General features: G+C 48.4%; 1 protein-coding gene across 18 annotated transcripts in view; it reads left to right on the top strand.

The window, feature by feature from the left end:
* TRERF1 (transcriptional regulating factor 1) overlaps positions 1–11,189 on the top strand; it is a 198,929-nt gene extending 187,740 nt beyond the window's left edge. For 16 of the 18 annotated variants that reach the window (XM_045193155.2, XM_045193165.3, XM_045193164.3 and 13 more), the window contains 3 exons: positions 3,554–3,757; positions 6,228–6,475; positions 9,546–11,189. In XM_045193155.2, the coding sequence (XP_045049090.2) occupies positions 3,554–3,757; positions 6,228–6,475; positions 9,546–9,870 (777 nt within the window). In that variant the 3' untranslated portion in view covers positions 9,871–11,189. The remainder of the gene's footprint in view (positions 1–3,553; positions 3,758–6,227; positions 6,476–9,545) is intronic. The other 2 variants (XM_045193166.3, XM_024557899.4) reach the window with 1 other exon arrangement.
* Positions 11,190–13,702: the final 2,513 nt, after the last annotated feature.

Raw genomic sequence — 13,702 nt, 5'->3', positions numbered from 1 at the left:
GACTGGGTAGGTTGCAGAAGGCGCCGTCCTGGGACCATGGCCTGGGACTCCCAGCGTAGCTCACCTGATCACGTGTTCTCAGTGTTTTATTAAAGGGACAGGTGACCATTCCTACCAGGACAGGATATGCACGGGTGGCTTAGGGACTTGTGTGGGGACAGAGGGAAAGAAGGAGAGTTTGTGAGGAACGGCGGCTCTTTAGGGAACCAGCAGGGTAGTGGTGTGCCTTCTGGCCTGAAGCCGCTGCGGGCCCTTCCACCCTCGCAGGCAGAAGGGGCCGAGATGGGCTCTGTTAAGGTGGTGGCGGTAGGCTGTGCTGACCACCCCTTCCTGCACCCTGTCCATCCTCGTGATCCCACCCCCGACAGAATGGTGAGTCTGGCCGTGACCAGACTGAACGCAATTCCAGAAACTAACTGCCACAGTTGGCCGACTGGGGAGGACGGCGGGCAGGGCTGCAGGGGTCAAGCTCACCCATGGTCTAAGCACCTTGGGTTTTAAATCTCAGTTTGTCTTATATACCAGCCATGTGACTTGGGAAAATTAGTTCCCTGGCCAACTTCCTTATTTGTCTGAAAAAGAAAAATTTGTACAGGGTTCTTGTGAGAACTAGAAACGTATGTGTGTGTGACGCCTGACTCGTAGCAGTCATTCAGAATTGCATCGTCGTCAGTGAAGGTAGCACTCCAATCTATGTCTTGGAGTAAATATGACATGTTGAACATTTGTATTCTGACTTACAAATTTCGCATAATACGAATTTCATTTGCGTGCCTGAGAAATAAAAATATCCTCCACCTCAAGTAACTCTTGAAATTTGTATGTTATTAACCAATGTTACCCCAATAAATTTAATTATTAAAAAAAAAACAACAACAACTCTTGCCCTGGCTGGTGTGGCCCAGTGGATTGAATTCAGGCCTGCAAACCAAAGGGTTGCTGGTTCGATCCCTGGTTGGAGCACATGCCTGGGTTGCGGGCCAGGTCCCCAGTAGGGGGCACACGAGAGGCAAACACACACTGATGTTTCTCTCCTCTTTCTCCCTCCTTTCCCCTCTTTATAGAAATAAATACATAAAATCTTTTAAAATAAATAAACAAAATATTTTTTAAAAATAAAATAAAAAAGAAAAACTTACTGTGGACGTTCAGGGTTCTGAGCGCCATATTAAGTGTAGGACCACCTCCCTGCCCTCTGTTTGCCCACCTTCTACCGACTTCAGAACATCACTAAAGGTTTCCTCTCACAGTATATCACCAAATGGCCACCTTGTTGATGGAAGGTCTGCGTGTTAGGACTTTTATCCTCTTATCTTTGTGTCTCTTAGGCACTTTGGTGATCCATTTGGCTTAATGATGAGTCATTTTGTGGACATGTATATAGATGGCCAGTTGAAATAAAACCTGTCTAAACTCCTGAGAAGAGGAATACAGTACAGTCACAGTACAGTATAATCAAATCTGTAATTTTGTGGCTACATGGAATGTTTCTTCTCAGAGCTCTTAAGCCAGAAAGCGACATTGTGAGAAAATTGTCACTACTGAACCTGTGAGTGGCTTGCTGGGTGCCCCATCCGGCACTGGCGTTGCCCCTCTCCCCACCCCCAGTCCAGACTGGAGAGTGGAAACCTTTGTTCTTCTTGGACAGTCTTGCTTCTGGGCCCTGAGAGTCACAGGCCCGCCCAGAGCCACGTTGCTGTCTGGGGTAAAGCAGAAGGGATCCCTCGTGCTGTGAGCAGTGGGAATGCAAAGAGAGCGTGACAGTGTCAGATGCCTGCTGGTGGAAGAAGACCTGACTCCGGGTGCAAAGCACAGCGCAGTGTGCAGACGATGTATTGTAGAATTGCACACTTGAAACCGATTGTGTTCTACTAACCAATGTCAGCCCAATAAATTCAATTTAAAAAGATAAAAATAAAACTTAATATAAAGGGAGAGAGTTCACGGCAAAGACAATGCCCTTTCAGTTGGGTGTCCTTTCTTTTCTTTTTTTTTAAGATTTTATTTATTTATTTTTAGACAGAGGGGGAAGGGAGGGAGAAAGAGAGGGAGAGAAGCATCAGTGTGTGGTTGCCTCTTGTGCACCCGACACTGGGGACCTTGCCTGCAACCCAGGCATGTGCCCTGACTGGGAATCGAACTGTCGACCCTTCAGTTCACAGGCACTCAATCCACTGAGCCACACCAGCCAGGGCTGGATATACCTTTTGTTTCCTCATTTATAAATTGGGGGGACTTTACAGACTATGCAGTGATATGGCAAATACGAAAGCACTTTGTGAACTGTAAAGCAGAAGCTGAAATGAGGCTGATGTAACATAGAACTCCCTTTCCATGGTCCCCAGGCCTTCCTGGGCCTGGAGGAACCAGCGTCCCTCGCTGTACCCCCACCTCCATGAGGACAGAGAGCAGAATAAGGTCATCAAACAGGAGGCCAGATGAGGGGCTCCTAGATCCCTGCCCTCCATCCCCAACCCACCCTGGTGCCTAGTCCAACTGCTCCATTAACTCCTATCTCGTTAACCTTGAGGACGGGTGCGGACCTCCTGCGTAATTCCTCATCTGGTTGCTATCCTGAAGTAGAGGGAGGGACATCGTAGCAGAGAGGGCAGTTAATCATAGAGAATATTCTGCTTGTTCTTTTGTCATAGGCTGCCTCTGGAAGGCATTTCTACAAGCCCACGATCAGAGGCCAGGATAAAAACCCATGATAGCCCTGGCCGGTGTGGCTCAGTGGGTTAAGTGCCGGCCTACAAACGGAAAGGTTGCCAGTTTGGTTCCCAGTCAGGGCACATGCCTGGGTTGTGGGCCAGGCCCCCACTTGGGGGCTGTGGAAGAGACAACTGATTGATGTTTCTCTCCTTCCCTTGCTCTCTCATAAATAAAGTCTTCAAAAAAAAAAAAAAAGCACATGATAAATAAGAGGGAATATCATCTTCCATTTTCTCTCCTTTTCAAAGTCATTGTGGTTCACTCTCTGGTTTTCTTTTCTGGCAAGATCAAAGCAGGGCCCCCGGTGTCACGAGCTTTCCACAGGCCAAAGCAGCATCTCGTGCATCTTGCATGGAAGTGGGTTATGGGGCCTATAAAACAAACCGGGGTGGATCTTCAGTGTCTCTCCAAAGGGTCCTCCAGTGCTGTTACTGCTTGAAAACCCTCTGCACAGCTCTGGGGGCACAGAGCAGGGCAGACAGACACAAGTGGGTCAGCCTGCCTGGATTTTAGTCCATGTCAAGGTCTGCTGGTCTCGAACAAGGGGGAGAAACTCTACATACAGAAATCCCTCCTCCCTCCTTAGGACATTTTTATGTGAGTAATGAGGGGACCCAGACTGGGTCAGGGGAGGGAATTCAAAGCATCCAGTGACCAACCTCATAGAGACTGTGGTCCCCACCCCCGACCCCAGGTTCTGTCAGCTGCCCCTTACACAGAAAGAAACTAGGGCAGCCCCAGCATCCAGCCCCTCTTCCTCTCCTGGCCTGTGGGGTCTGTTCATCACTAAAAATGCCATTTGGGGACTCTCCCCCTTCTGCTTTTATTGCCTGAACACTAGACGAGTGAAGAAGACGACGAGCTGGAGGAAGAGGAGGAGGACCAGGAAGAAGATAGGAAATCCACACGAGAAGAAGAGAGTGAAGTGCCGAAGTCCCCAGAGCCACAGCCGGGCCCTGTCCTGGCTCCCGCAGAGGGGCCGCCCCTGCAGGCCCTCAGCCAGCCCTCAGGCTCCTTCATCTGTGAAATGCCCAACTGTGGGGCTGTAAGTGTCTCTGTGTCCTCCGGGGGTCTGGGGCTGGGAGGGCCGGACGGGTGGCTGTGCCTGGCTTTAAGAGACACAGTGCATTTTAGAGAGCGCGCACTTTCTGCACTGGCAGTTGGGCAGAGGGGATTCCGAGCTGCCATGGTTTTGTCTTATGTCTGTTTATTTACTCATTCAGCCAGCACATATTTACGGAGCACGTGTTCTGTGTTAAGCACTGAGCTGTGTGCTCAGGGGACACGAAGTAGGTCCCTGCCCTCAGGAAGCACGAAATCAGAGCTCCTCGGGGCCGGCGCCCAGGGCTGGGCAGGGAGCTTCGGCCTCCAGAACTTACTTTCTCCTTGGTGCCGCTTCCCTCCTCCGGGCTGTGTCACACCAGGTCATGCCTGATGCACTTTGTTGCACTGGGAGAGCCACAGAGGATTGTCCTTATGCAACATAATTACAAAGACTAATAAGCTAAGGTTTATCCTTCTATTCTTTGGGGGGAGAAACAGATTTACTAAGCAAGTTAATCGTGTAAATACTGAAAGGGAGTCTGTGTAATTACTTAACCTAGAAGCATCATTTAACTAAAATAAAACCAATTCACCATTTGATCATTCTTGGCCTTACAGTGTCTGTACTGGGCTGGTCTCAGGCTCCCTGTGGATTTTAAAAGAGAGTTCTTAAAAATTGTGTACTTTGGACTCTCAGCCCCTCACTCAGGTCCCACGCTGGCCTGAGTTATTGAGCTTTTCTCAAATCAGTTTCTTAAAGCTAGGCACACCTGTATGCGCAGGTTCTAGAGGTTAGTACTCGTAAATAAAGACCGTTGCTGCTTTCACAGGAAGCCCTGTTCTTCCTCAAGTTAGCGCTTGTCTTTGCTTGTCCGCTGTGTGGACAGTACTGTTTTCCCGAGTACACTGAGTGCTGCTTATGGAGTCTGCCACTTAGATGAAGGAAGCAGTAGTCTTTAAAATAGTAGATCCTAAAGCAGAAGCGCACTTGGTTTACATTTAAGAAACGAGGAAAAGGTAAAAGAAAAAAGTATGCGTATGAACGCACGCACGCACGCACGCACATTTTACATTAGCCCTGAGGGGCACGTGAGAAATGGCCAGCTTGTCTTTGCATTGATGTTTGGTCACCTGGACGCCTCAGTCGGTCATTGCCGTTTTGCACAGAGCGTTTCCGTTCAGGCATGAGTAAGGTGTGACTTCAGGTGATAGTGTTTCTGTGTAAATCTTTTTAGAAATTGGATGCTTCCACAAGTCACAGTTTTGATGTGCTGTAAATTCTTTACCAAGTGGGACGCCATCTTTTGTGTCTCGCCGTCAGAAAGGCTCAGCAAGATGTATACTTTTGAGTGGCTTTGAAAAATCACAGAGGAGCGTGTGAGCTTGCATCCTTGCCGACCGTGGAGGTTTGGGTGGCTGAATCAGCGAAAGCTCTCTCTTCCCTGCGAGGTCACAGACAGGGCTCGGGGGTGTAACACAGAATAACCCCACCCACAGCTGGGCAGCTTGGGGGGAGCGCTCATCAGCTGACGTTGAGCTCTTGGAACTCAGGGGTGTGGACTGTGTCCCTTTACAGCAGTGGGTCTCAGCCAACGATGATTTTACTCCCCCCGAACATTTGACAGTGTCCAAAAACATCTGTGTCACAGCCGAGGAGGTGCCACTGGCATCCGGTGGGCTGAGGCTAGGGATGCTGCTAAGCAAGCATCCTACACAGCACAGCCCCCATGGCGGCCGTGACACCCAGCCACAACGTCAGTAGTGTCGAGGTGGGGAAACCCTGCTTTATGGCAGGCTCCAAGGAATTGTCCGGGTCCTTCCCCTTTTTATCACCCTGTAGTAAAATGTGGGGGTGTAAAACCCTTGCTTCAATAATGGGCTGCTGATTGGGGTTTGGCCATAACACCCAGAGAATGTCAGAGCAGCCAGGTCCGTGTCCTTCACATCGTGTTTCGCAGGACTCTGGGGCTTCCTGCGGGGAGCTGAGCAAACAGTCTCAATTCTGGGGTGCTGCCTCTGTTTCTGCCAGAGCCCCCCTGCTTTTAACTTTGAGCTTTTGAGAAAGACCTGGTTTGTCTTAGTCTTTTTTAAACGAAGAAAGGAAAAAGAGGGGAAGTAGTTACTGGCTTAAAAAAAACAGTTTGAAAGCTGGAATAACCCCTTCGTTTTACAGATGGGAAAAATAAGGTGGACAAGGGGGGATGGCCCCATGGCACAACCAGACCCCGGCCTTGGTCGGCACGGGGTCTAGCCCCCAGTCTCCCAGTGTCTAGATGGCAGCTTCGCCCTTCACCCGGCCTCGTCGCCTCTGGTCCTCTGGGTCCGGCGGGGGGTTTAGTAGCACGGCATTCGCGGTCGTGGCGTAGGCCCAGAGGTGCCCGTGTAAAACCCCTGTGCCCTGTCGTTAGACACTGTTTGAAGTATCCCGTGCTTTGCCATTGAGTAACTAATAACCCTAATTTCCTTTTCAGGACTGTAGATGTCATGTCACTCCCTTTCTTCCCCAGGTGTTCAGCTCCCGACAGGCCCTGAATGGCCACGCCCGCATCCACGGTGGCACCAATCAGGTGACCAAAGCTCGGGGCGCTGTACCCTCTGGGAAGCAGAAGCCTGGCAGTGCCCAGAGCGGGTACTGCTCGGTGAAGAGCTCGCCCTCCCACAGCACCACCAGCGGCGAGACAGACCCCACCACCGTCTTCCCCTGCAAGGAGTGTGGCAAGTAGGTAGAACGGGGACTGAATCTGTTTGCGAAGGGTAATCCCTCTGTGGGGGGCAGACCAAGGTGGGCTGAGGTTTCTCCAGCTAGAAAAAGAACCCAGACTCTCTGAATTCTCCCCGATACCACCCACAGAGTCTGTTGCTGCCTCAGGTTGGGTGGGCTTTGTCTCTGACTCAGAATGCGGTCATTCTGTTGTCTTAAAGCTTAGTGAGGATGGACATCATCAGAGAGCAAACCTCTAGGGACAAAACTTAATTCTTTTCCAAAAATGGTGGATGGGACTCCGTTCCCACTTCCGCCCATCCCACCCAGACCATGGTCACTAGTGTTGCTCTCTTGGCATTCCTGTTAAGTTTGAGAAGGGCTCTAAGACACCCCGTGCCCAGGGCAGACATCACTAGTCACTTTCTGCACTTTTGCTGCCACATTAAGACAAGACTTCAAATCCTCTCCACTGTGATGCTTCAGGCTGGCCCAACCCATTGATCAGAGGTACTCATGAAATAAAACCTATTTGGTATTCCTGCCCTTTTAAGTATAATTTAAAAAAACACTAAGAGGAGAAAACTGACAGTAGGTGGAAATGATAACAGCTAACACTTACTGAGCACTTGTTTTGTTACGTACTTTTTGTGCATGAGCTCATTTAATCCTCACCCAGAAACAGATCCAGTTTTTAAACTTGTTTTACAAATAAGGACCGGAAGTTAGGTAAAATGACTTGCCCCAGGTCAGAACCACCGTAAGAGCAGAGTGGAGATTGGAACGCAGCTGTGTTCCAGTGCAGGGCCCGGGGTCCTGAGCACGGCTCCACCCTGTTGGATTGCATTGTCCGTTAGCTCACTTTAATGGAAAATATCATTGATGGTACGGTGCACACGGTCCCTTCCACGACATCCAGGAAGGATTCCAGCTTCCTTCTCAGTGCGTCTGCCTGACTTGGAGGGAGATTATATTGTCCCGAGTGACATCCGTAGGACCCGTATTCTTCAGCACCCCAAATGTGAAGAGTAGTGTTACCTGGGGAGATGCTGGCCAAGCAGCTGCTGAAATTCTGCCAGGAAAACATCCCTAGTTGTATGAATGAGGCCACCTGGGATCTTTACTTAGAATATACATTCTTATAGAATATTTCAGGCAACTTAATAGTAGCTGCCGCTTACCAGGTACTCACTATTTGCCTGGCATTTCTTTCAAGGATTTTTACCTGTATCGATTAATTTAATCTTTACAATAGCCCTATAAAGTAGGTACTTTGGGTAGCGTCTTTTCTACAAGCAGAGACATCGAGGCACAGAAAGGTTAAGCCGCTTGTCACGGTGCATGGCTGAGTGGGGATCGGCACCATGCTGGTTGGCCAGGCCCAGGCTCTTAGCCTCTGAGGAAACCGGACTCATTTCAGAGCCCCTACCAGAGTGACTAGCGGCTCTCTTCCCTCTGCAGCGCAGAGGTGGGGGAGGTGGTGTAGGCATCAGTCTGCTCCGAGACGGCGCTGTGATGTCCGTTAGATCCAGGACGTGATAGCATCTTCATGTCGCCGTGGAAGAACTGGCCCCTGTGTTGATCGTTAGGTTTATTAACTTAAAATCCCCAGGCTGACTCCTGTTACCTCCTACCTGCTTGCTGGGGGGCAGGGGCCGGTGGGGGTTCCGGGTGAGAGCAGCCTGCCCCTTCCAGGTACAGGTAGAGACAAAAGGCATTTTAATAAAAACTGGCATTTTTTAGTTTTCTGGCTTTTTCAGCAATATCCATTAAGTGTCTTATTTTTCTGCCATAGAGACCTTTTTCTGCCATAACTCCAGTTAAGGGTTTATGGAAAACAGGACTATTTTCCATGGTTTCCCAGCTAGGAACAACATTGGGCCAGTGTTTGCAGAATGCCTCTGTGAGCTGCTGAGATTCGGTTTTCAGTGTGTCCAGTTGTGATTCAGCAACTCTGACTCTGGTCTTCGGAATTAGGTTTTGATTTTTTTTTTCTGTTTTTGATTTTCCTTTGTGAGCTCAGGAATAGGTATCGAGTATTCACACCACCCCCTCTTGGGAAGCAGGCAGTCTCATATCTAGGCAAACTTTTTCTGAAAAAGGTTCAGATAGAATATATTTTAACACGCAGGCCATTCCTGGCTGTATTGTAGTAAAACTTTATTCACAACAGCAGGCAATGGGCTGGATTTGGCTCACTGACCACAGTTTGCAGACCTCTTACCCCAGGGTTCCTCACCCTCTGCTCTGACCCTGGGGTCTGATGACTCCCTGTTCGGGGGGAGAGGCTGCCTTCTGCATTGCAGGCTGTTTAGCAGCATCCCTGGCCTCCACCCACCAGATGCCAGAAGTACCACCCGCCACAGTTGTGATGGTCAGAAATGTCACCAGACAGGACCAGATGTTCCCTGGGGAGCAACATCACCCCCAGCCGAGAACCACTATTTCATTCTAAAGCAAACCGTAGAAAATGATGGTAATAGGGCGGCCAACAGAAAGAGGTCTATCAGGTAGAAAGGAATGGTGGATGCAGCTCACAGGTTAGGTGTGGTAAAGACAGAAGAGGAGCCATGGGGTTTGGCCCCACAGAATGTCAGTGACCTTGAGAAGAGCACTTGGGCTGAAGCGGAGGGGACAGCAGTCCTGGGGGGGAGGGGGGAGGAAGAAGGAACTGAACCAAGTGTGTGCAGCTTCTAAAAAACCCTGACTGGAAGAACAGGGACAGGCCAGAGGGGGATGGGAGCTGTCCGAGCTCTGGGACTCTCGGGTTGGTCAAAAAGGCTTGGTTAGTGATAGAGAGAGAAAGGCACGTGTCCCAGGCCACGAATGGACAGGAGGCCTTCGAGGATATTCCTCCATCGCCACAGGAAGGAAGCCTGACACACCAGAAATGTGTTTCTGTCCCTATGGCCTTTGCTTATAATGCTCAGAGAAGACAGGACAGTGACAGGTCACCGGGAAAGGAGGTCCTAGGAACTAAAGAGCCAAGGACTCTGTCAGAGCCCTCCCAGATGACATGTCCGACCACGCGTCCCCTCTTCTCAGACCCCCTTCTCTGTGTCACATGCCGCTCTCTCTTCATTTGCAGAGTCTTCTTCAAGATCAAAAGCCGAAACGCACACATGAAAACTCACAGGCAGCAGGAGGAGCAGCAGAGGCAAAAGGCTCAGAAGGCAGCCTTCGCGGCGGAAATGGCAGCCACGATCGAGAGGACTACGGGGCCAGTGGGGGCCCCGGGGCTGCTGCCCCTGGACCAGCTGAGTCTAATCAAACCCGTCAAGGACGTGGACATCCTCGATGACGACGTTGTCCAGCAGTTGGGAGGCGTCATGGAGGAGGCCGAGGTCGTGGACGCCGAGCTCCTCTTGGATGGTCAGGATTCGGTTTTGCTTCAGGGCGACACGGAACTGTAACGGCCTGTCTGTCCCTTGGAGACAGCGAGAATTCGCCGCCTGCATCTTCACTGATGAGGAGACCTGGACTGCCTGCTTGTTTTGTAACCATTTTAAACTACCTGTTTAAAAAGTGGTGGTTTTATTCAGGTTTAGAAGAAAAAAAATCCAGTTTCTTTTCCTTTTATTTAAAAGAAATTTGTTTTTCTTTTTGTGGGAGGTTAGGGGGAATAAATAATTGGCACAACTCTATTTAAGAGATGTCTCCTCTGGGCTGCATTCCCGTGAACTCATTCCTGGCAGGAATGAGCCTGACGTTCGTGCGCGTCCGCTCTCAGATGTCAGCTGTCCTCATTGCCTCTTATCCCAAAGCTAGCAGCGGGTGTGCGCATGTGTGGCTGTGTGAAGCAGGCTGCCCTCTTCTTGCGAGGGCCTTGGGCCGTCCTTGCCCACCGAGAGTTATTCGTTGTTGTTGTTGTTGTTCTGTTCTGGCCTCACTCTGTGCGGTGCAGTGACCCTGGCAACTCTGCCAGGAGGCCGAGCTAGCAGGTGGCTCTCCAGAGGGCCAAGTAAGCCCTCACGTGCCACGCTTTCCTCTGCACACACGCCATTTGAAGACTTGGCCAGATGGGAGAACGAGTTTTCTCCCTGCCTTGGCTGTCACTTGGCCTGCCCTAGGAACTGAGTGCTGTGTCATTTCAGGCTTGCACTCCCTGGCAGTGATTCACAAAGACCCAGTTCGTAGGGCAAGTGCAGTGTCCTCTTCCCTGCTCCCTGGGGCAGGTTGGCTCGTCACAGCTTGTCAGAGCTGTGTCTCAGTGAGAGCCCACTGCAAGCCCATCTGGGAGAAAATAACCCCAACTATTAAGTTGCCAGGGCTGTGTTTAGGGGGTGTGGTTGAGAGGCACATATTCAAGTACCTGGAATGCCAAGAAATGTTCTTTACCCAAAAACTAGATCAGAAGAGCCCGTTCTATTCTGCAACACTGTTAATAGTCAGTGGGGTTCTGAAGTGACTGTGCCGTTTGGAAGTACTGTGAAACCTCATTCACTTGGGATTTTGCTGTAATTCATCTATGCTGGACTGAAGTTTACCTTGTTAACTATGAAGAGAAGGGTTTTCTAAGAAATTGGATAGCAAACATAGGGGACATAGCATTAAAGGCCAACAGAAAATGGTTTCATATACCACTTCAGCTACGATGTTTGCATTCGAACAATGAATGTGTTCATTAAAGTCATTTACCAAAGCACTTCCAGAATCCAAGCTACATAACTCTGCCTCCTGCTGTCCCTGTCATTAGGGTTGCTGTTTGTACTTGAAGGTAATAACCTGTAATTCCTCATTCAGCTCAGGCTTTTGAGCTGAGTCAGACTGACCCGTCCCACTGTTAGGGCAAACGAGTGCGCACCTTCAGCCTGGGGCGAGGCCTCAGCACTGGGAGGACCACTCCAGCGGAGAGGACCCCCTGCTTTAATGCGCAACTTCCAGAGACCAGGCCTGGCCCACCCCAGGTAGGCTGGCTCCCCGGCTCCTATAGGTGTGGCAATTATGCCAGGCCACTTTGCTGGCACGTAATAGCTTGCCATTGGAGAAAACGTCAGTAGGAACATGAGAACGGGGCCCGGCATCCTTTCCGGTGTGACCCTGCAGAAGCAGGCAGCACACACACTCAGGGCCACGGCGGCCCCACACAGGCAGTGTTGTCTCAATCTCAGGAAAGCTGAGGGCAGAATACAAATACAAAGGTTCTCTTCATTTTAATCATCCTGTTTCCGGAAAAGAGGTCTTGGAGGTTTCCTTCATCTTTTCTTTAGGGGAAAAAAAGGGTGTTTTACGTGCTGCCATTTCAGACAGGTTATTCTCTCCTATGTTTTGAGCCCAGACCTACCCTGGGCACTGTGCATCAACTTCGTGGCAGAACTTCCAGAACCTTCCCAGCTGTGATACTGGCTGATGGCGTCTGTCCCAGTGACTACTTCCCTCTGCTTGCGGATGTCTGAGGGTGATTCTGGAAAGGTTCCGCTATCAGATGTATGAAAGCTTATCTATCAAAGGAGCCAACGCCCAGGAAAATGTTTATAAAGCACATGTATTCATTCTGTTTGGAGCCTTGCCCAGCTGTTCCAGTTTTAAACATTAAAAATAAACTTGAGTTGCCAAGGCAAAAATATAATGCACAAGTTAATTTCGATTTTCCATGCAGTATAGTGTAAGCATTTTTGACTTGAAATAACCAAAGAACTCCTCCTTAATGAGACAGTTCAAATTCCTGAATTAGTATTTTTTGACAATATCGACTTAAAGAATTGACTTCATGGTGACACATTGTACTTACTTTTTGTCTGAAACGATTCTGCCTGCATGGCTGTGTTGTGTTCTAGCTTCCCCACCCCCCCGCCCCCCTGAAGAACTTCGCTTCCTAAAGACCAATCGATGTCTTCAACACGGTTCCTGTTTACTGTTGGATGGTTTTTCATTAGTGAATTTAGATCTCTTTGAGAAAGCTTGTATATAAAAAGTTAACAGATATATTTTATGGAAAAACCCATCTTATTTTCAAATATATTTAACTGCTGTTATATTTTATTAGAGGAAGGTTGTAAATATTTTCTAGGAGTTCTATTGTAAAGAAAAGTATTTTTGAAAAAAATTAATGTAATAAAAACGAAAACATTTTTAAATAGTGGTTGTGATTGCTTCCTGTTCTGGCTTTGTTATGTTCTGTTCTCGGCAGATGACTTGCATGCCTTCCCACTTCAGGATGCATTTTATCCAGGTTTGCACTATAAGTTGACATCATAATATCTAGTGTGCTTCACTGTATTTTCCCCAGAATGCAGGCCCCTTGGTCCATATCAAGAGCACTATGTATAGCATATTCATAATTTTCTTTTGTAAGGTGTGTATTTTTAATAAGGATTTTATGTAACATTTTGGCAAAGAGAGGACAGTATTTTCTAGTGAATTTTATAATACATTTTGCTAAAAATGTTTCTTCCTAGGTCAGTTTTTGTTAAGGTGTACCAAAAGTCTTATTTTACCAGGGGTTTAAAAAAAAAAGTTTGAAGCTTGAAAGCAAAGTTATATTTAAACATCATATGTAACAAATAAATAAAAATGTTTTATAGACTTGTCAAAAAAGGGTGCATTCCTTCAAAACAAAAAAACATTGGGGGCATTCTAGGTGGTTTTCCCCTCCTGAGTGATGAGCATTTTTTAAAATTCTCACAATCTGTTTTTCAGAAAGAGAGCCAGGAGAACTTACAAGGTTCCCGTCATTTGCCTCAGAAATTTATGATAGTTCCGGTAGAGAGAGATTCTTCAAAGAGATGTAACCAGACAGACACTGTCCTTTTATTTGTGAAAGCCTGACTCAGTATTGCATCAGCTGCTCTGAAAATAAAATGTTATCTTTTTGAGTTGCATTTTGGTTTAAACATTCCTTATTTCTAACTGCTGAAATGACTTCTCAATGCTGGATAAATGCTGATTTGCCTGTTAGTTGGTTTCCCTAGAGCGGTTTAGAGGTCTACTTGTCAAGAGTTAGTGCTCATTAAAGGGCCCCCTCCCCCCGCTGCAGGCCAGGACATAAGTCTGCTATGCAAGCAGTGTGTGAGCCACTTGAAGGGCTGGTGGTCTCTAGCCATAGCAGCCTAACTGTGGTTTAGGGGGCTGGTGTTCACACAGCTATCTCACAGTGAGCCCTCCCCAAAGTCCATCCAGTCCACCCTGGTGTGCATGCAATGCTAACCTGGATTTCCAAATTCTAAAGAATGTGTTCACTTTTTAATGGTCAACAATCAACTTCAAGAGAATCTGAAATTCTAAACTGGATACAGAATTTGCTTT

Source organism: Desmodus rotundus, chromosome 11, assembly GCF_022682495.2.
Source record: "Desmodus rotundus isolate HL8 chromosome 11, HLdesRot8A.1, whole genome shotgun sequence".
NCBI classification, from domain to species: domain Eukaryota; kingdom Metazoa; phylum Chordata; class Mammalia; order Chiroptera; family Phyllostomidae; genus Desmodus; species Desmodus rotundus.
Note: the sequence above shows the minus strand (reverse complement) of the source record. Positions and strands in the feature narration are given on the sequence as shown.